Source organism: Gigantopelta aegis, chromosome 3, assembly GCF_016097555.1.
Source record: "Gigantopelta aegis isolate Gae_Host chromosome 3, Gae_host_genome, whole genome shotgun sequence".
Lineage (NCBI taxonomy): Eukaryota > Metazoa > Mollusca > Gastropoda > Neomphalida > Peltospiridae > Gigantopelta > Gigantopelta aegis.
In genome coordinates, this window is record NC_054701.1 from 42,152,724 (window position 1) to 42,176,344 (window position 23,621).

At 36.7% G+C, this 23,621-nt stretch overlaps 1 protein-coding gene across 1 annotated transcript in view; it reads right to left on the reverse strand.

Moving 5' to 3' along the window:
• Positions 1-13,928: 13,928 nt before the first annotated feature.
• LOC121368065 (GRIP1-associated protein 1-like) overlaps positions 13,929-23,621 on the reverse strand; it is a 75,846-nt gene continuing 66,153 nt past the window's right edge. The window contains exon 28 of the mRNA XM_041492590.1: positions 13,929-15,388. Within this exon, the coding sequence (XP_041348524.1) occupies positions 15,266-15,388 (123 nt within the window). The 3' untranslated portion in view covers positions 13,929-15,265. The remainder of the gene's footprint in view (positions 15,389-23,621) is intronic.

Consider the following 23,621-nt stretch of genomic DNA (forward strand, 5'->3'; position numbering starts at 1 on the left):
AGATTTTGTGGCTATATCATCACGGGTTTTTTTTTCGTCTTGAAATTAATTTTATATAAAATTTTATATTGCAATTAGTTTCCGGCATACTTCGTAATTCATCCGAATCATTTCGTATACCCTCGGCATCAACCCGTATGTTTTCAAATTCTTTTCAAATCACTGGCATGATTTTGCAAGTAAGGTTTTGATTGGTCGAATGAAAGGTCAACTGGACATGAGCTCCAACGGACTGCTGTTAGATCCACATGTAATAATGGAGCTAATTTTAATTAGATTGCCATCAAAGACACACCAAATGCTTACTAAGAACAGCTGACCAATACATCTGGAATGTGAAAGAAGAAACTCACCTCTTCCAGAAAGTGAGTTCAGCAGAAAGGATGTTGCTACATATATAAGCACGATTGTACGTTAAAGTGTTTGTTTTTTTACATAGTATTAGAGAGAAAATCTGCTACATGTTTCCATTAGTAGCATGGGATCTTTTATATGCACCATATCACAGACAGGATATCACATACCATGACCTCTGATATACCAGTCTTGCTTAATTATATTATAGATACTATGGTAAGTGCAATTGCGTAGTCTAGCCCGAGTACTCTGTCGTTCAAGAGCTTGAAGGGCATTTGGACGGTTATAATCGCTCCCTATAACCGTCCAAATGTCTGTCCGTCTAGCTTCCGAACGGCAGAGTACTCGGGCTACGTGGAGTGGTAAAGCTCTCGCTTGACGTGCTGTCAGTCTAGGATCGATCCCCTTTGGTTGGCCTAATAGACTATTTCTCGTTCCAGCCAATATGGTAGTCATAGTCATGAGATTCAAGATACTCCCACTTTGGCCACCAATCTTCTTCCTCTTCTTTTCGTTCTTTCTTGTAATGATACCACAGAGAGATGTTTGCTGCCAGGATGAATCTCACAGTGACAGGATGGATTCCTGGTCTCCATAAAGTTTTTCTTCTGTGTTTTTCGATATTGGCCAGTGAGCATCTCTGAGTTGGCAATTTTAATCCTGGCAGGGTGGGACCGTAGTCTTCAGTGTGCTGTGCGCAGTCTGAAGATTGTAACTTGCTCCCCACGACTGAGGTTGTTGATGAGGTTTGTTGGATTGAAGTGTGGGTGCTGGCTTTGCCATTTGTTTTAGCGAATATTTAATTACTGTTTGAATTTCTTTGTATGAGGATGGTGTTTGGTCTTCTTGTTCATTGGAACCATCCTTGGCCAGTTGGTCTGCCTTTTCATTGCCTGGTACATTACAATGTGAAGGGATCCACTACAGGATGAGCTTGTTGACTTTTGCTGCAAGTTGGTTTAGTGATATTGTTAGTTGGACTAGTTCTTCATTGTACTGTGAGAGAGATTGCAGGACAAATAGTGCGTCTGTGAACAGTACAACCGTTTGCTTGTCAGTGATTGGCATATCCTTCAGGACTTCTAATGCTTTCTCAAGGGCCTTGATGTCTGCCTTGTAATTTGTACATGGTTTCCCAGTCTGGATAGATATGGTGACTGTGGGCAGATTTGGGATCTTGGTGTGGATTCCACCACCAATGATTCTGGTCGGCTTGTTGTTTGTAATACTACGAAATGTAATTCTTTAAAAAAAACGAATGTACCTCTGAGAAGTAACGGTTATGGAAACGACATCTTATCTATTTTAGAGAGTATTTCCCCGTTTTAGCGTCACAAACTATTGCTTCATTCTATTGTGACTGTATCCATGTGTTATTATAGGCTTTTAGATTAACCAAACTTTGTGCCCATTTTCACGGGCTGAAACTAAGAGTCTGCGACTTTAATAATCATGACGGCGCGGGACGTAGTCCAGCGGTAAAGAGCTCGCTTGGTGCACAATCGGTCTGGAATCGATCACCGTCGGTGGGCCCATTGGGCTATTTTTCGTTCCAGCTAGTATATCAAATGCCGTGGCATGTACTATCCTGTCTGTGGAATGGTGCATATAAAAGATCCCTTGCTACTAATGGGGAAATAACTGTAGCGGGTTTCCTCTCTAATACTAGTATTTGTCAAAATTACTACATTTTTGACATCCAATAGCCGATGATTAATAAATCAATGTGCTCTAGTGGTGTTGTTAAACAAAACAAACTTTAACTTTAATAGTCATGACGTTAACATAATGCATCAAACATCCCAGCCCTTCCTGAGGATACTGTGGCGGGATGTAGTTCAGTGGTGGAGTCTTCGCTCGAGATGCGATGGATCGCAGGATCGATCGTCCTGGATGGACTCGGGGTTTGTCCAGTCTCAACCTATACCCCGCGACTGGTACATGAAGAAAAGGTCGTAGTATGTACTGTCCTGTCTATGGGACGGTGCTCCAAAAGACCCATTGTCAGCCTCAGTGCTGTAGTGATTAAGCCATCGGATTTAAGACTGGTAGGTATCGGGTTCGCATCCCGGCACCGGCTCCAACTCAGAGCGAGTCTAACAACTCAGTGGGTAGGTGTAAGGCCACTACACCGACTTCCCTCTCACAGCAAACAGCTAACCCACAATCCTGGACAGTCTAGATAACTGAGGTGTGTGCCCAGCATAGCGTACTTGAACTTTAATTTGATATAAGCACGAAACTAGGTGTAAATGAAATGAAAATATGTCAGAATTATCAAATGTTTGACATGCAATAGTCGATGATTAATAAATCAATGTGTTCTAGTAGCCTTTATGTCCGGAGCGGGTTTCCTCTTTCACTCTCTCGGCCAAATGTCGCAATAACTATATATTTATCAAACACAAAAGCGGATTCAAGGAAAGGGACCAGGGTGGCCTGAAAACTAATTGTAATAAGTTCCTTTTCTTTCTCTTTTTTACGAATTTCAAACTTTTATTAAAGTGCCATTTTCAAATATTTTCTTCTGTCTTCGCCCTTGGGACACCAAATTGTCGTAGTTTAAAATGTGCCGAGGTGTCGTTAAACATATATTCATTCACTTTCCTCGAGAATACAGTTATTATTACCAGAGGACACTCCGATTTCTTAAGCTGCATCTGCCCGAAATGGAGCAAGGCCGCGAGTACATTTGTAATAACTGTACATTACGGCCAGCTGCAGCATTCTTGATGTTAATAACACCTTTACACACGCTTACTTCATCACAATGCTCTTGTACACGTGTAATTACCATCGCAGTGACACCGGCAACGTTCGCTTAAATTAGTGTATTATTTTTTAACATCTCTCGTTGCCAAGGCTACTGAATTAGCCAAAATAATCTTCTACATCCTGCTTGGTACCTCGGGGACCCAATCACCGAGGAGAGCATTGATGCATTTATTTAATTATTTATGCACCAACCTATGCATTAAAACAAAATTGTATAGTTTGCATTATGCGTATTCCTAGAGTTTTGCAATGATTTATTTTATATGAACAACGGCTTCAATAATGAAACGCTATCTTTGATGTTCGATTTTTTTTTTTTTTTTTTTAAATTAAAACGTCAGTTCTAAGCAAAATATTTACGGTTGTTATCAGGCGCGTGTGCAGGAATTTTATCGGGGGAGGGTGTCTAAACTTTGGCTAGCGAAGTTTTGAGGGGTCAAATGCTTCCTTGGAAAATATATTGAAAAAACACCACCACCTAAATGAAAACCCTCCCCCTGGACACGCGCCAGGTTACGTAGTTTAAAACAAGTTTTAAACGCCACAAACATTTAACACAGAGACAAAAACATTTTTAGTTTTTTTGGACATTACAGAGATGAGATAGAATGGTGAAGCCACAGTATTTTAATTTTCGTATGGGACTACTTGACAGGGCCGTGCTCCATGCTTGCTGTCAGTTGAGCTATCTCGGTATCACACGAGCCCGGGGTACACGGTACCTGCTGTGCATGCCAGGTAATTATACCCTATGTGGGGTCATACACTCGGGAGACACACCCATAATTGCAACCGTGAAGTGGGTGAAACTCGGTGTATGTGGCCTTACACCTACCCATGGAGCCTAGCGATGCTCTGGTTTAGAGCCAGTACTGGCATGAACAATTCCCCATTGTATCAGGTGGGATACTTACCCAGTACCTACCAGCCTGGAGTCCGATGGCATAACCACTACACAACCAAGGCTTACGTAATTAAATTATACGTAATCGGCATATGTAGTGTTAACTTCAGTGGACGGCTTAAGACTTGTCATGGAGCATCTATTACATCAATATCTAAAATAGGTTGGATATTCGCATGGCATACCAAAAGTATCACCCAAAGTTCTTTCAAATGGAAGTGTAAGAAATAAATATTATAGTGTAGTTTATTTATGATAAAATAGTCAAATAATGAAGTTAGTTTTTCAGCTATATTTGTTTGTTTGTGTAAAATAATGGTTTATTTATCGAATGAATGGGAGAAAAAGACTCATGTGGGGTAGAAGAAGTACACCCTCAGTGGTGGAAATTTCAATCCCGTGATGAGGCTTGTCAAGTCACCACTTTTTCTATCCCGCATGACCGCATATGATGGAGTCTATTAATGTCCCTCCATTAGGAAAAAGTCAACCGACGCGCTGCAATTCAGCCAGTCATTACAAAACGCGTTAAGCCATTGGACATAAGGCTGGTAGGTACTGGGTTCGCAGCACAGTACCGGCTCCCATCCAGAGTGAGTTTTAACGACTCAATGGGTAGGTGTAAGGCCACTACACCCTCTTCTCTCTCACTAATCACCAACAATTAACCCACTGTCCTGGACAGACAGCCCAGGACACCATGCTTGAACCTTAATTGAATATAAGGACGAAAATAAGTTCAAATTAATGAAAATGCAAAACACGTTGCATAATGTCACCAAGGTTCACCAATCTGTTTCAGTGACAATTTCCACCTCGTATATATTGTATTATCAAAATGCAAAAAAAACACCCAAACAACACCCCCCCCCCCCCCCCCCCCCAAAAAAAAAAACCCACAACAACAACCAAAAAAAACAAAAAACCCAACAACAATGTGTAGCCACCAATTATCCATACCTAAATATTGCCAATTATATTGTCCTGGTTTCTATTGTTTTGTTTTTTTTAAATATAATGAGTGTAAGAAATAACAAACTCTTATTATAAAAGAGGAATAATGTCTTGTTTTATTGTTTACAGAAATAACAAAATACAACAAATGAAATAGTCCATAATTCTCACACCATGGCAAGGACAACCATTAAGAAACTTCCACTGACATTTATTTACCAATTATACAATGGAATGTTAATTGCACAAGCCTCGTACATATTAATATGTACAAACTGATTACATAATATACAGGTAAAATGAATGAATGTTTTATCTACTAACATACGTATTTACAGTAAGCACTGTAATTCCATGTTTTGTCATTTGTCTAAATGCTAGCAGAACTCGATTCATGTCTAAAGATCAGTCTTGGGAGTCGGAACTCTGCTGCCAAACAAACTCTATTGTACATATTGTTCAGATTCTGCATTTGAGCCAATGTCCAGACTTAAAACATTTGTAAGCACAAGGTCACTAGCTACTAAAACCTTTAGAAAACATTTTAGAGTTGACATTCAGAGTTAACTTTACAACATGATGACTATAAAAAGTACTGTCGGAAATAGAATAAAAATTATTTTCGTCGATTATTTCTTACATATTAAACAGACAAGTAAATATTTTGTAAATATCTATTTAAAGATAGTCTACCTAATTTAGCATTTACTTGTTTTGGCTCTCATTGATACACAAGGTGGTGTTTACTCTTGAAATTAAAAGAAAGATGTCAGTAAACAAGTGATCTGTGCACTTTATTGGAACAGACTATAACAAACTTTGGTCAATTTCATTGCCCTTTCAATATGTGAGTGACAGTTTCTGTTTCTGATGATGGTTTACCCCTGTTCCTCTCCAAAACAAAATATTTGTAGACATTTATAAGTAACTTTTGAGCAAAACTGTCAAGAACCATTTTTGAGTTTGTGATCTATTATACCGGTGTCATCTCAAAGTTGCACAATGACAGCTATTGCAAATCATGTTTTTATTAAATGTTGCTTTAATTAACATTTAAAGACTACACTTTTAACTATATGCCCATAAATGATTATAGGAAATAATTTTATCTATTTGTAGAAAATACATTCTTATTAGAGAATCTTTATCACAAACAGATGCTCACATATACCTTCTAATAAATCACCTTTAAGTGGTTGCAAGATTGTAACAAGTAAATGCTAAATTAGGCAGAGTATCATTAAATAGATATTTACAAAATATTTACTTGTCAGTTTAATATAAAAGAAATAATTGACAAAAATAATTTTTATTCTATTTCCGACACTACTTTACTCTACAAATACGTTTCTTATATACAGAAACGCAAAAGAAATGCAACAAATGTCTGAAAATGTTCAGATCATGACATCACGACTAATTGATGAAATTGATAACAGTTACAACTGTAATATCATCCATGAAACAAAACAATGATTATTAACTTTTGGTACTCCCCCCCCCCACCCACCCCCCCCCCCCCCCCAAATCCCCACCATAGTTTTTTTGAAACCATAGGTACTGTAACACAACGTTTTTATACAATAGATACTACAATGGAAATGATACATATGCTACTGGTGGTGGAGCTGGATATGCCAAACCTTCGCGACCATCTTGTAGATAGCACTAAACCAATTAATTTCCAGCTGGGTCAAATTTTGAGGTGCATAGAGAAGTCAACACAAGTCCTGTGATTGGTTATAAATGTGAGTCTGTTGCTTGTAAACAAAATGGGCTAAAAATGTATACAATTTTAATTGATCTAGTACCACTGTGTCAAGTAGCCTTGTGCTTGGAACATGTATGGGGTACATGTAAAAAAAACCACCTCAAATTTTGTGCGAAACTAGGGGTGTTGTAAAAATATCTGGTTATACCGAAAATTAGTCATGAAAGGTACCATTTTCTGCAGTTAATACTTTGAGGTTTGGTTGATATATTGCATATAGTGTTTTTAAACACTAACGTTAACATGGTTGCCTATGGGATTTTAATTGATATAGTCCAACCTGTACAATGGTATTACTAAGAGAGAGAGTGTTAAGAGTTATTTACATCAGTTCCGGCATGGCACACTGCACACGTGTGACATGTTAGATGTATCTTAGTGATTAGATCAGACAAGTCCCAGTTGCATAGATGTATTGTTTGCGGTTTTGCGTGTAAAAGACGATTCACAAGGTGGCATCCACCCCCACCCATTCGTCCCCTCATCAAATTCCATAAGTGCTGAACAACATGAAAATCAAAATTAATGTTATTCTTCATGTATTTAAATGTGAAAATAGGCAGGTGTTTTCCATTGTAAATTGTTAAATTGGCAAGCATTGACAGGACATTTATAGTAATTTTCAACAGTATGTTGTTTGAATTACTACAATGTACTTTGCTTTAAATTTACATTTCTCAAACTATACTCCCCACATTTTTTTTTCCTTTTAAATTATAGGGACTATCAAGAGTTTACTGCATTGTAAGATGTTTTTTGACCATTAAAGTTGTTTAACGATGTGTGTAGCATACAATAAAAAAAAAAATTCTGTGTGTAAAATATCAGTGTCCACAAATTCAAAGTGTTTCTGATCGTCATAATATTTGTAAGTAGCTCAAACTGGATTTAGTATACCAATAATTTCGTACGTCCGAGAGAAAAAACAGAAGGAAATAAAATGAAGTTTGACCTATAGTTCAAACACTAGAAGGATTTGGCTTGGTGCTTATAAACCTTTTAGTGTAGAGACTCGTCGTGACTCTAATAGAGTCTGAGACACTAATGTTATGACAACACCATACAAATTGTATGCGTGTGATGTCATTAGAGATTGAGGCTGGACTCGAAAAGTTTTATAAGCACGGCCCCGAAACACATTCAACATACAACCTCTAATATTTTATTTAGGATTTTTTTTTTTTTTTTTTTAAATATGTAATTAGTCATTAAAAAGTCTCTGTTAAATGACATCTTAACATTCACCGAAAATTGAAAATAGTCCTTTTAACAGTAACAACTCCCCTCCCACCCAAAAAAAACTAAAATAAATAAATAATAATAACACTTATTTAATAATGTTTTATTTGACTGTGTAATACGCCCATGTTAAAAGTGAAACAAACCCACATTCGTGTTCACAATAACTATGTGTATGCAATACGCCTGCAAGACATGTTTCTTGGACATTACACATAGAAAAATATAAAACATTGTTATAATGGCAGAACGGTACTTAGCGGGAGTGCAAAGGAGGCAGTTGCGCCCCTGGGAAATATAAGAAAGTGCTAATTTTTTGTTTAAAAATGCCTTTTGGTCTAGATAAAGTTGACATTCCAGAGGCGGATCTAGGAGGGATGGGGGGTCCAAGCCCCCCCTAAATTTTGCGACAGTTATAATTTTATTATGTATTAATTTTTTTAAAATTTTTTTACGATCCCCTTTCAAACTTCCCCCAAAGTTCCCTTGGCATTCCACCTCATGTCATTGGGCCCCTCCCTAAATGTTTTTTTCTGGATCCGCCACTGCCTTCTATTGCTGTATCCCAATTCCTTATGTAGCCACTCCACTTATTTTAGGCTAGTTACCACCCTGTAATATGTCTTCTGGGTGATGTCGTTCTTAAGTGATTAAACATAAGCAATGTACCGCAGTTAAAGCCGCACACCCTAGTTCCATCCAGCGAAAATAAATTATAATTTGGTTAATCTACAAACCTGTAACACACTTAGATCACGTTTTTATCAAATGGAGTGAAAAAGCAGGTTTTATATCGATAAATACCATGGGAATCCCATGTCCCAATTGCTTGAAATAATTTTGAAAGTTAGTATTCTGATGTCACCGGTAGAAGCACAACAATGCCTACATCACGATAAATTTCACAGACTTGGGGTGCGTTCGTTTCACCTCTCCTGGACATGTTCCAACTGTTCTGTCCTGGTTGTATCCCCTCTCCAGATATCGTAAGACTTAGCAAAATTATTGGTTTTAAGGGTTTGTAACATTTTGTATTGAGACACTTACTTGTCTGAACTTTATTGTTACTGAAAATGTTCACGAACTGTGAAGAAAAATCTCACATATGAACAACAACAAATCGGATGTTGATTGCGCGAACCGTGCACGAGAAAACAAACCGAACCAAAATAATAACGGTCACGTGATATACCAACATCTATGACATTGAAATGGAAATATCCCCTCTAAAAATAGATTGGACCTCGCTTGCTTAACGTTTTTTTCTCGACAACACGTTTTGTGAAAAAATGCAAAAAATGTATTTCGTGGTTTTACAAACATCAGGATTACCAAAAAGCACTTCAGGTGAATGGAAATGTGTATTCTAAATAATAAAATGTAAGTAAAGTGCAATTTTATTTGTGAAAAATGGGGTTTAATAGTGAAAAACAACGCTGTAATGGTTAACAAATAAACGTAACTAGGGTGTGTCCCTTTAACTCAATAAATGTGAATAATATAAGATATATGATATTTAATTAGACTGAAAATTTCTTTCACTATAATATAACATTTCACATTTACTACAGTGAAACCCCTCAACACCGGACCCCCTCTAAACCGGAATCCCCTCAAAACCGGACGTTTTCCGCGGTCCCGTGATTTACACATCTTTTAACACTATATTTTACCCCTCTAAACCGGAAACCCCTCTAAACTGAACACCGGACAAACAATTCGGTCCCAATGTGTCAACTTAGTGTAAATCCTACCCCTGAAAACCTGACGATCAAACCGATACCAATCAATATGGCGCCCACCTGTCTGTGAACACCGATGGCTAGTGCAATATGCACATGCTCGAGATTGCTGTTATCAGTGTAATCACCGCTGCATACAGTACAGGTACCGCTCAGCAGGCAAGATTAGCAACTTGACAATAAACAATTAAAAGGACTGATCGCAAGCTTTGGTATGGAGTTAACTACTGTAAACACATTGATTGTGTTGTAATTATGGTTAACATTAGCGGAGTTCGGGTTTGGGTTAGATGTCTTTATTAAGTTACGAGTGTGTTTTAAGGTCTTAAATGCGATCCTTCACAAACATGTCTCATGATTTGCTTCAAAGATTGACACAAATAACAGGGAATTTAATTTGCTGCCTTCCTATTGTGTGAATGTGTTGGGTTTTTTTAAAAACGTTTGTTTAGCGAAATAAAGAGTAAACAAAAGTATATGTTGGCTTTGCGTAGTCGAATAGATGTTAGTAGTGTTTCATTTTCATGTCGATTTTCAACATGCCGGAACGTCCAGCTAAACGTCGCCATGTTGAACTCTCGCTCGATGATAAACTCAAAATAATTAAAAGTTTAGAAAGTGTACCTAAACCAACGTTAAGATCTTTGAGTGAAAAGTTTAGTATTGGCAAATCAACAGTTGGAGATATCATCAAAAAACGAGAGGTTTATAAGGCAGAGTTTGAAAAGAATATTAGCGGGAATAAACGGCGGTTTAATAACGCATGTAAATTTGATAAGCTCAATGAACTGGTATGGCAGTGGTTCTTGTTTTAAAACACTTTAACACTTTCCCTATTTTATGGAGAACGGAAGGTATTTCCATCCAGGCAGACCCCTGAAAACCGGACACCTCTGAAAACCAGACATTATACTTGGTCCCATGGATGTCCGGTATTGAGGGGTTTCACTGTATATGGTACATACATGTATTTTTTCTTAATTACTGGGATTAATATTTGTAAACGTTTCTCCACTGTACTAAAACAGAATAATTATTGGCAGGAAATGACAGGTCTATAATTAAGGTCATGACTTCTTTCACAAACAACGCGCGGTAATAAATGGAAATGGATTGTTCCCTTTCTCTATGTTGCATCTGAGAACTATTGGCAATTAAAATAATACTAAATGACGTCATGTTTTTAAGCGAACATTCCCACGACTCCTTTGGTTATTTTGGAAAGAACTGTCCAATCTGTGTTGTGACATTTATATTTCGTGAATGTGTAGACACCTCAAAGGCAGATGCCAGCTTTTTAAGGGGTGGGGGGGGGGGGGGGGTGGGGGGGGTGGGGGCAGTGTGTAAGAAGAAGGAATGTTTTATTTAATGACGCACAACACATTTTAAATTATGATTATGCGGCATTAGACATATGCCATGGTGATGGACCACACAATTAATGAGAGGAAAATCCACTGTTGCATTGGGCTTCTCTTTCCGATTAGCAACAACGAATCGTTTATATGCAGCATTTCCACAGACAGGATAGCACATACGATGGCCTTTGTTAAACCAACTGACAGGAAACAGAAAGAGCCCAATGTGAAGAAGAGGACCTACAGTATGCAATGAAAGCCATCTTCTGAACTGACCAAGATATTATACTTCCCCCATTAACCAAATACATTTGTTGTAGTCTTTACTAAACATAGGAGGCCGAATTACAAAGCCCGTTTTTCTTAAATGCAGGTGCTTAAAGGCATATTGTCACAGACCACTGACCTATTTAATGGTCTAACAAAGTATTACCTGAACAAAAATAATTCGATTTATCCCTAAATGTACTTTATTCAACCATCTTCATAACCACCATACTCCATTTATTAATGACATTTTGTAAAAATAATTGAATTATGGCAAATGGTTCATAATTCAAAAACTAAAATTGCCGAGAGGGATGACATGGATTTAACTCCATCATGGTTCAGTTAAGTTGATGCGATAGCTAGATTTGGTTTCCAACAATTAATGTAATTTTTATTTATTATCCATTTTTAGAGAAATAAGGTCCTTAAATCCGTGACAGTATGCCTTTAAGTATTGTATATGTATGTAGTTACACGTGTGTAAGACCTAAACAGACTGTTAATTCGGCTCATTTTTTTTTTAGGCACTTCAAATTAAAAAAAATTATTATTATTATTATTTATTTTACTTATTTTATTTTATTTTATTTTTAAAAATATTTGGGGGGGGGGGGGGTAAAAAACATCACCAGCACTCTCCCCCTAGGTCTGTGCCTGTGCCAAAAGGGAATATGTTTCAAATATTTACACAACTGTGGTGACTGTTAAATTTTGGTCGACAGCTGTAGAATGACACCTTGATGAGAATGTTCAACTTTTTTCATCATTGAATTATGCTGTTATTCCATGTTTCTATTCTGCCATATTAAACATAAGCCCTATTCAAACAATCAGACTGTCATAAATAATTTAAAAAAAAAAAAAAAAAAAGTAGTAGTAGTAATAAAAATAATAATAATAAAAAAAAAAAAAAAAAAAAAAAAAAATAAAAAAAAAAAAAAGCTGTGACATACAGCAAAAGAAATATTTGGTCCAACAAGTAATAATGAGTATATGTATAACTCAAATCCATAAAACTGTTTCTAGCATAAAAAAAACACATACACATCCTTACCCCTCTTTTCTGCCATCACCAAATGTGGAAACATACCGGTAATGATTACCAATTTATATGACACACAGTTATATACAGCAACATGAGTGAAACAATGACAAATATCACAGAAATGATTCCAAAAATAAAATAAAACTGGCAATAATATTTACAGGCATGTGTAACCGTGTGTGTGTGTGTGTTCAATGTGAACATATTCAACATTTGCACAAGATTTTGTGACCTTGACCGTAACTCTAAATTTTTATTTAAATTGGTCATAATTATCTTAATCCTTGTGTAACCCCCCCAAAAAAAACCCCACCTCAAAATAAAACAACAACCCCCCCCCCCCAAAACACAAAATTAAGACTGGCTGTCTTTTACGATTCCTTCTACTTCTAGCCATGATGAATGTTACAAGTATATGCTTCAAAACAGTAAGCAATAATAGACCCTAGATGGTAATTTATTTCAAACACTACCCCCTCCCCCCCCAAACCCCCACCATTAACAACAAAAAAACTCACCAAAAAAAAAGAAAAAAAAAAAAAAAATACATGTAAATAAACAAAAATAAAATATAATCATAAAAATAATTAAAAAACAAATATATTTACCCTAATCTTATCTCACTCTAATTTTAAATGTAAATCACCAAACTACAGGTATACATGTACAGACTCTTGCTTAAAGTTCTGACTAATTGAATATATTCACCATCACTTTATTGTCTACCAATACACTGAACCATGTCATTTAGGAAGAAACCCCACTACAGAGTATGGGTTAGTGAGATACATACATTCCCTTGTATCTGCCATTGAGTATTATTTTTAAAAAGTTGTTTGATTTTCTGGGGTTGATTTTGTGTGTGTGTGTGTGTGTGTGTGTGTGTGCACACACGCGTGTGCGTGCACATGCTTGCGTATGTTTTTTGAGTTATTTTTGATGGGTTTTTTTTTTTTTTTTTTTTTTTTATTCAAAACCAACCCATTACAAAACTTGTTCTAACTTTAGGCCAAAACCATCATAATTTATTTTCAAATAAGAGATTATTTATGCTGCATGCATTGCACAAACTTCATGAATATTATTGCTGTGTTTTGTTTTGGGGTTTTGGGTTGGGGGTTTTTAGATGCTGGAATATTCACTATACTGTCAGATGTCTATAAATACCAAGACATCCACAGAAACTGGCCTTATAATGAGTATACCGGCCTCGGTGGTATCGTGGTTAGGCCATGGGTCTACAGGTTGGTAGGTACTGGGTTCGAATCCCAGTCAAGGCATAGGATTTTTAATCCAGATACCGACTCCAAACCATGAGTGAGTGCTCCGCAAGGCTCAGTGGGTAGGTGTAAACCACTTGCACTGACCAGTGATCCATAACTGGTTCAACAAAGGCCATGGTTTGTGCTATCCTGCCTGTGGGAAGCTCAAATAAAAGATCCCTTGCTGCCTGCTGTAAAAGAGTAGCCTATGTGGCGACAGCGGGTTTCCTCTCAAAAACAGTGTCAGAATGACCATATGTTTGACGTCCAATAGCCGATGATAAGATAAAAAATCAATGTGCTCTAGTGGCGTCGTTAAATAAAAAACAAAAAAACAACAATATAATGAGTATGTAATTTGAGAATGAAATTCACATTTGTAGGGTGATAGTAATGTCCATTGTAAACACAGTCAGATGGTTGTATACTCAATGCCCCTTATAGCAAGTTTAACAGGAAATTGAAGTTATGTATACATGCAAATAACAATTAAAAAAGTGTACCACCTCACTATACTATCACCAGATACAGGGAAACCCCCCTAAACCGGACACCCTCAGGACAAAGTAAAAAAAGTCTGTTTTTAAGAGGTATCCGATTTAGAGAGGTTCTCTTCTGTACAGATATTTAAAAAAAGGGCTGCGAAAAACGTCCAGTTTTGAGGGAATTCCGGTTTACCGAGGGTCCTGTTTTGAGAGGTTTCACTGTATATACATGTATCACACATACAATGCAGGGTCACCATTTAACAAGGTGGGTACCAGCCCCCACAATTCACTTTAGCTTTCAGCAATTCTGATGTAAAAACTGAAGCAAAACTGATTAGACTATAGATTGGTAAATAGAAATGCAAGTCTAAGAGTAAAGTAATGGGTGGTTAAGTATCTTGATCACTTGTTTAATTAGCACCTACTGGGTATCAAAACTATAGCAAATATCCACTTCAGTCTAGGCTGTTTGACAAGAAACTCACCGATATCACATAAGTTGCTATGGTTAATGATCTTTAGCAATAAGGAAACTCTTATATAATATGCAATTTCCCACAGAAAAGACATACTACCCATGATGCCATGGCAAATAACGGGTCCAGTAAATGAGTTTGATCCTATGAGCCATCATGAGATCATTAACCACTAACCTACATGTACATCATGCTTCCTAATACCAAAACTAAAACTGCAGTGCATTCTGGGTAAAACTAGGAGTGCTAATTCCCAATAGGAATTCTCCATTTTTAAGGTGTACGTTTGCATGCGCATGTACAGGGGTGTGTTTGGGAGTCGAAATCTGACCCTGCTCAAGCAAATTTTTATCTTTTGTTCAATATATTTTCTGGAGGATGATTCGACCCCCCTATAAACTTCTCTTGCCGCAGTTAAAACCGGCTGATAAACTTCCTGTACAGGCGCCTGGTTTGGCCAGTATATAACAACAGCCAATAAAGGTAAAAGGAGTGGACAGAAATCTTTCTGTGGGGACATCTAATGAGTATTCAAGTCACTGATCAAGTAACAGATAATAATAATACATCATAACAAAATAATAAATACAAATTGTGCTATCTGATTGGACAGGAGGGAACCAATCAGGATGTGAGATCTCCAGCCTCTGTTATATCGACACCGTCCTCATCATACTTGTGTTTTAAAGATTCTGCATGGCTAAGCTTACTCAGTCTGACCAATTCTTGAGACATGATCTCCAGATCCTGAAAAATAAAACATTTTATTTCATAAAAACAATCCAGCATTAGTAGCAGTACTGTATAGCAGGTTAATAAACGTATTGATTTACATAAAACTTCAATATTATAATTATGATTTAGACTTAGACTTAGATATGTTTTTAACCTGCTCATATACCTCTATGGTTTCGAACACGCCTACCCCGAGTCCGGCCTCCGATATGATCAGTGGTCTGACTCAGGGCAGGAAAAACCTAACTATTATAACAATTTATAAATTCAGAAATTTAAGGTCAAAATAATAAATAATAATATGCCAACATTAATGATTTTGACTGTGTCCTTAAAAGACAGATAACCCTGTTCTACACTTATAATACAACTTTAATTTGACGCAATTTTAGATGGGAAAGTCTAAAAGAAATATATAATTTACCTATGAAATTATTTAGTCCCCAGAGGCAGGGAGGAAGGGTAGGGGTTTAAGTCCGGCCCACAGAAAAGCTATATTAAATTTAATATTATAATTATGATGACTGATCATTCAGAAGCATAACAAGATTTCTCATTCAATTTCTTATTTAATTTCTTATTTCTTCCATTAAAAATACCAATATACCCCCCGAATTGCTGTAAACTACATGTGCATTGTAGTTTTCAGAAAAAACAACAACAAGCAAACCTTCAGGGATTACAGACACTATAGGATCATAATATAACATCATCAATTTATTTTAACATGTAAGTCATATAAGTCTTGGTCAACCTAGACTCTTGCCAAACCAAGTGGAAGAACTGTCCATTAAGACCTGTGACACTAAAAAAATAGACAATCGGTCTGACTGGTTGAACTATATGTAATGGACTGTTTACGACAAAATCACTGTTTTTTAAAGCAACTTTCTCATTATGTGATTTGTTGCACCAACTTGCCGCATACGATTTATCATGAGAAATAGGACATGTTCTAATCGGTGTGACTCTAACACGACTTGTCGTATAAGACTAATGTTGTTCCGATTTAAGTGTTCTCACATGACAATTCTATCGCATGTGACAAGTCAGTGCAACTAATAGCATAACGAGAATGCCCAGAACATATATCTGTGTTACTGTTCCACTGACATCTATTTTTTTTTTTTTTTTTTTTTAAATAACTGGGAAAATAAGACACGATTTAACTAGTAATATAATATTAGAAGTCAGTTTTGTTTAACAAAGCTCACATCCAGCTAACAGGCAGACAAATGTGAATGAATGTTTAATGACACCCCAACACAAAAATACAGTTCACTCGGTGGAAATGTTATAACATAATTGAAGTAAGACTGAGGAGGACCTAAAAACAGTATCATGGCATTTACCATACAAAGAATCTGTAGTTCATTTGCGCATTAAAAATAAATGCCTGTGGAAAACTCTTTGTCAAGAGTTGGATTTCAGCAGAAAAAAGCCCACAATGTCTATATCTTCACTTTTAACAGCATGTTTCCGTAATGCAGTTCTTTTGAATAATGCATCCAGGATCCTAGTTATCAAGCAAAAGCTAATAGAATAATAAAACTCTCAAACACATTATTATTTTTAGAATGCAGTTATCCATTCCCCCCAAAAACAAAAAAAAAAATCCCCCAGACAATTGCATGGCAGAGAAAGATATTTTGCCCATGACTTAAGGTTTGTTTTCTTTAACAACACCACTAGAGCACATTGATTAATTAGTCATTGGCTATTGGATGTCAAACATTTGGTAATTCTGACACGCAGTCATCAGAGGAAACCTGCTACATTTTTGCATTAGCAGCAAGGGATCTTTCATATGCACTTTCCCACAGACCTAAAAGCACATACTACAGCTTTTACCAGTTGTGGTGCACTGGTTAGAATAAGAAAAAAACCCAGTCAGTTGAATGGATCTACCGAGGTGGTTTGATCCTGCAATGCAAGCACCTGAGATGAGCACTCAACCGACTGAGCTAAATCCCCCCATCCCCCATGATTTAAGCAGATAGAAAAATAATCATTTAGTAATGTTACTGCAGTCCCCACCTGCACCCCCCCCCCCATACCCAACCTGTATTTTAATATCAGTGATACAATTACAGCTGATTCCATCACCACCATTGCTGCAAACAGTGATTAGAAAGAAAACATAAAAAATATCTCAATAACTTAGATCTTTATGTAGAATGGTGTGGTGTTTTTGTTTAGTTTTTTTTTATGTTGTGCGATCATGTAAAAGACTACTGACATCAGTCGTATGGAAGATATATTATATGATATTAATCAAAGTATCTATTTGTATTATGCAGATACTATATATAGTATGTGAAGTTAAATTCATCAGACGTTTTTTTGTCATTTTCACTTCTAATATTTCAAATTTTCAGATAACCTTACAATTATAGCCACATTTTAACAAATTTGGAATAAAAACTTCTATTTTAGTATGTAAAAAGAATCCATAGATATATTAATAGCATATTTCATCAGTTGATAAATCAGAATTGTAGAAAAACAAGTTCCTTTAACAGCACACAATAAAAGTAATATTGGCCGACTCATATCATGTTCTATGACTAATAAGTGCTGTAACAATGTCTTCCCATGCGGGCAGTAATGCACGGTTCAATTATACATCACTAGCAGCTTGTTTGAGGTTTAATTTAATTACGACTCCGAACATTTTTATTTTATCAGCAGCTATTACATGCAACACAGGGAAGATTTTGTTTTCAAAATCTTGATTAGTGATATTTCTAGTCAACTGATCAGGTCTGTAGCTAGGATTTGTTGTTTGGAGGGGCAACTGAGTAGTTAATAGTCTAAAACTCCTTAAAGGTAGGGTCAACTCAAACAAGAGCCTTATGTGTTGGAAAGATGCATACCCGGACCACCAACACATACTGACACTTTAGCAAATGAAAAACGCGTAGTTTTATAGTTAATAAAAAACCATGATTATTCTTGCTAACTGGGGGTAGCCATTTTGTTTCGTTTTTGTGACGTCCGGTGGGATAGCTTGGGGCGAAGTGACGTCAGCTCCTGACCAGCTCCTGTATGTACAGTGTAAACAAAAGCAGTAATTTTTGACAAGGCGCTTCTCTTTGATCAACCTGACTTGTAAAACAGCATAAATGACATAATAATATAATAAACTATTTAACTAAATATATTTCAAGTTGCATTAATGGAACAAAATGGGGTTATAGTATTTTTCCCTGTTTAATAATCCAAAAAAAAAGAGTACACTATTAGGCCTATTGATATGCTACGCTGGAGCAAAAAAGACAACCCACGATACCCAAGTGATAATTTTCTTTTCTTTGGGACTACGTAATTGGTCAGTTCTGTGCTTTTAGATGGAAAAGTCTACTTAATCAATAGTTTTACAGAACTATTTACAATAATAAACCATGTCCATTACAATTTTAGGGGCAACAGGTAATATTCCACAATACCGGTATGTATTTTTGTGTCTAGACAGCGTCAATTAATTGGCTCGTCTGGTTACCAATCAAATACACACCTGCCAATCAGGAATCACATGTAGAAGCAACTAACAGCATAGACCAATTAACTAAGAAAACACTCTGTGTATCATTTCTGTATGTAGGTTAATGCATGGGCAAAACATTGTTAATTGTTTCGACTTGTTGTGTAGCCACTTTGACAATGGTATTTTATTTTGTATTGTATTGTATTGCTGGCTTACTGGGATGTGTATTATTATAGAACATTGCAATGTATGACTATTTATCATCCCGCAAAAACCAGGTAGATTGTCTTTCTCTAGTTCTAAGGTTCATTCCTGACGTTACGCGTTAAGTATTACGTAACCACCAGCTCGCCAGAGGGCGTACTCACTAAGATGGTACAAAATGGCTGCACCCGTTATATATAATAGCCGTCACATTTAACTGTTTTATTAATTAACTATACGATTATACGTGTTGATATTAAGCAATAATGTGCATTATATATCGTTGAATATGCATACCAGGCCAAATGCCTTAATTGTCCTCTCCTTTAAACAGTTAAGAAAAAAAAATTCTTTAAGTGTCTAAAAACAATTCCGGATTTTTTTCTGGGGGGAGGGGGTAACTGCCCCCCTTGCCATCCCCTCCTAGCTACAGTCCTGCTGATAATTAATTAGCAACTACTGCTTAATGTTTTAAGATTGTGTAGCGATCTCCAAAACTTGCAAAGCAAATCACGACAAAATGTTCCCTTCAACACTTAGATGAGCATTAGAGAAGAAACTTCAGGAGACAATATACTTCATGTGAACTGGTCCTTAACCATATGTCTGACGCCATATAAACCGTAAATAAAATGTGTTGAGTGCGTCATTACATAAAACATTTCCTTCTTCCTTCATGTGAACTGTTGTTCTGTTTGCATGTTGATTAGGCAAATTTAAATTCAATCAAATCGCAAATACGTTACATGGTAAAACCTTTCTTTTTGAAAATTAACAGTTGCAAACGATTTAAAAATATTTTACAGACCAATTTTGGACACTATAAAAAATACTAAATCATTTGCAAAATCAGTTTTGTTTGAAATACATTTGGAATGTCAATGTAAATGTTGTATACATTACAATTAGATTGTTCACTGGTTAAGCAAATATACCTGGTAATTCATGTAACCGAACGATCAGTTATCCAGGTAAAAATCATGAGCTCCAGTTACCTAAGATTTTAAAATAGTATGTGTTCTCTACAATCTGGTGCCATAAACAAATGCTACTCCCAGTTAGCAGCAAGTTAGGGATTTGTATATTCAGTTTTCCATAATAGTTTTTTGCAGGGCATTGGTCCGAATGGGAAAATAAGCAAATGATCGATCCCTGCAAACCTTCGAAGACAGGGGCCTAATTCACAAAGGTCTCATGGGCTCTGTTAGACAACAAAGCTTCCTCTTTGCAAGTCTTTTAGCATTGCATTGCAAGATCGCAAAGTTGCGAGAGTTTAGTGAATTAGGTCCCTGGCTCCGTATTCATAAACATACTTAAGTCAATGTATGATACCTAAATACATACTTAAAGTACATAGATAAGTATCATACATTGACTTAAGTATGTTTATGAATATGGAGCCTGGGGCCTATTTTAAAATCTCCTAACTTTGCGATCTCGCAGTCCAGTGCTAAACGAATTGCAAAGACGATGCTTTGTTGTCTAACAAAGCTTAAGAGAGCTTTGTGAATGGCCCCATATCTATTACCAAGCTACACACTGTGACATGTAACATTTATTTCCAACAGACTGTTGCTGTATACCTAAAAGCACTGACTGATTCATCTAGCACTCCTGCATGGCCCCCATGCTTACAAAACCTTTAGAAACCAGAGTCTAAGACTCTAACATCATACACATTGTACCAGTATAGCATTATTAGAGATTTAAGTCTAGACTGTAAAGTTTTATAAGCACAGGCCTTGGTCCTGTACTTATAGTCTCAAGACTCTTAACAGAGTCTGGCACTTTTATGTCATGGCAATGCCATAAAAGCTGTATGCATTTGATGTCATTATAGATTTACAATGTAAGTCTAGACTTATAAGCAACCCATAATTTTCAAATCTTGACTGGAGACATCATTTAAGTTTCCTGAATTGTCACATATCCAGATGATTCAACAGGCTGTTACTCTTAACACAATTATAATGGATTACGAAGTATCATTAAAATTCTAGCAGTTTCCAAAATGGATGATTTCTTGAGATTCGGCAGATGTTAAAACAATCAAGAGCACACTAACACAAATATTCTAAGCCTGAAATAATAAATTTTAGCCAGGTAATTCATTACCAATCATTATATATAGAGAAAGGACTAACAACCTTTAGAACTATTTCAAAATATAAATGAGATAATTTTGGTGCTTTTTTGCTTTTTTTGTTTTAAGAAAAATTGTTGTTACTGGTATTTGTTTTTGGACAACTTTATTACACATACAATGTGGTGAGGCAGATACATGTAGCTACCACATGTTATGGTGAAAATGCTGAGATCATAAATCCATAATTGTCACTCCAAAACGATGCTAAAACCGATTAATGTCCGAGGACACTGCAATCACACACCTGCTCTAATGGTGTCTGGCCTCGAGGGAATATGGTTAACACTGTGTTAATTTACAATTTCATATTTTCCTGATTGCCTGACTTAGAAGACATTTTGTCAATGGTTCTTTTCACGCATTATATAGCCATCTCATAGAATTTCCACCTGATGCTGTGGCTATATATAGAACCTGCAGAGCAATAACCTGCCACCAGCCTCGGTGGTGTAACGGTTAAGCTGTCGGACTGTATATAAGGCCGATGGCTACTGGGCTGGATAACAGATGGAGCTCTTTTATGGGCTAAAGCTAGGGGGCAACCACAGGAGACCAACAATGACGGGGCCCCCAATAGGCTAGGTTCCAATATGAGCTTCTATTTCGGTCAAATAACTCAAAACGAATCGTTAGCTCCATGCCAAAATTACCTCATGGAAACTGTGTAAATTTGATATTTTTGACTTAATCTTTTGGGACATTCAAAATTCAATAGCCAAAGTGCCCCTGCCTGCTACTGACCCTGGTCGTGCTGCTGGTGCTCTCATGCAGTTGCCATTGCGGGCGCTTCCTCCTTCCACCCACCCCAAACCCTTTCCTGTCCTGGACGTAGGAGCTGGCATGGGCTGACACCTGTGCACACAACTTGCCTGTGCTACAGAAACTTGCTTGAAATGTGCACACTAACTCCTATGACCTGACCTGACCTGGGTTCAATATCGGCTCCACCTAGATTGAGTTTTAATGACTCAGTGAGTATGTGTAAGGCCACTACACTGACTTCTCTCTTACTAACCACTAACAACTAACCATTAGTCCACTGTCCTGGAGAGACAGCCAGATAACTGATGTGGGTGCCCAGAATAGCATGCTTGAACATGTAACTGGATAAAAACATTAAAAATCTTGTTAAAATTAGATGAAATAAAAAAACTTGCAACAATCATCAGCAACACTAAACTTAGATTTTTTCTCTCCATAAATCATATTTCCAACTGCATGCCAAAACACCCCCATAAATTGAACAAGAACGGACATCTATCTCAATGCAATTGCATTTAAAGAATATCTCATGTCAATAATAAATTGGTTAATCTTAGAGGGAGAGTATATCACATGTGATGATATGTCTTCTTGTGATGCGACTTCAAGAAGTTAACAATTTGAATGGGGTGTAGCTCAGTGATAGAAAGCCATTCAACAATTATGTAGCACTATAGTGGAGAAGGGTTGTGCTACAAAATGTTTCGGTGGAGGGTAGGAAGTGTTTATTAACAGCCGAGTAATACTTGAAAAAAAGAAGATGATGTAATCTTTGTTTCATACAGTAAATGTGTCCAGGCATAACCAAAATGTCCATAACAGACATCTTTTTTCAGTTTATTATTATTATTATTATTTATTTATTTTTACAACAAAACCCGCAATCACCTCTGCCCCACCCAAAAAAAGCCCCCACCCTCAACTAAACACACAAAAAAACACAACCCCCCCCCCCCCCCCCCCAAAGAATAAGGTTCGTTTAAAAGACAACATTCTTATTATGGTAGTCTGAATAAACAATACTGTACTGTACATTTACATGATAAGTACAGAACATATCTCATTTCCTGTGATTCAATCTCCAAATTCAGTTTAAACTGTAAGCATAACATTAAATCAAACCACACCAACCACAGACAGACAGACACTGCTGTTCTGGCTGCCATATATCAATACGTCACGACCACTAAAGTGCAGTGAAATCCACAAGGTACCATTGTTTTACCTTGGCAGCATGACAATCGACAGGTCGTTCTGATTACTATTGACAAACATAAACCATGACATAAAGAAAAATCAATATACATGGATATTTATCATCTCCAACTGTAAATTACATCATGTAGGAAGGTACATGGTCTACACGTGCCTTCTGCATTAGCTCATCTTTGTCAAATGGGTTGGTTATAAATAAGCTAAAAGAAAGAAAGAAAGAAAGTATAAAGGAATATTTGTGGAATGACATTTCAGCACATTTTCGAGTGGGACACAGGCTAGCCCAGTGGTAAAGTGCTCGCCTGATACACACAAAAAAGAAGAAAAAGTAAAGTTTGTTTTATTTAACGACGCCGCTAGAGCACATTGATTTTTTTATCTTATCATCGGCAATTGGACGTCAAACATATGGTCATTCTGACTCTTTTTAC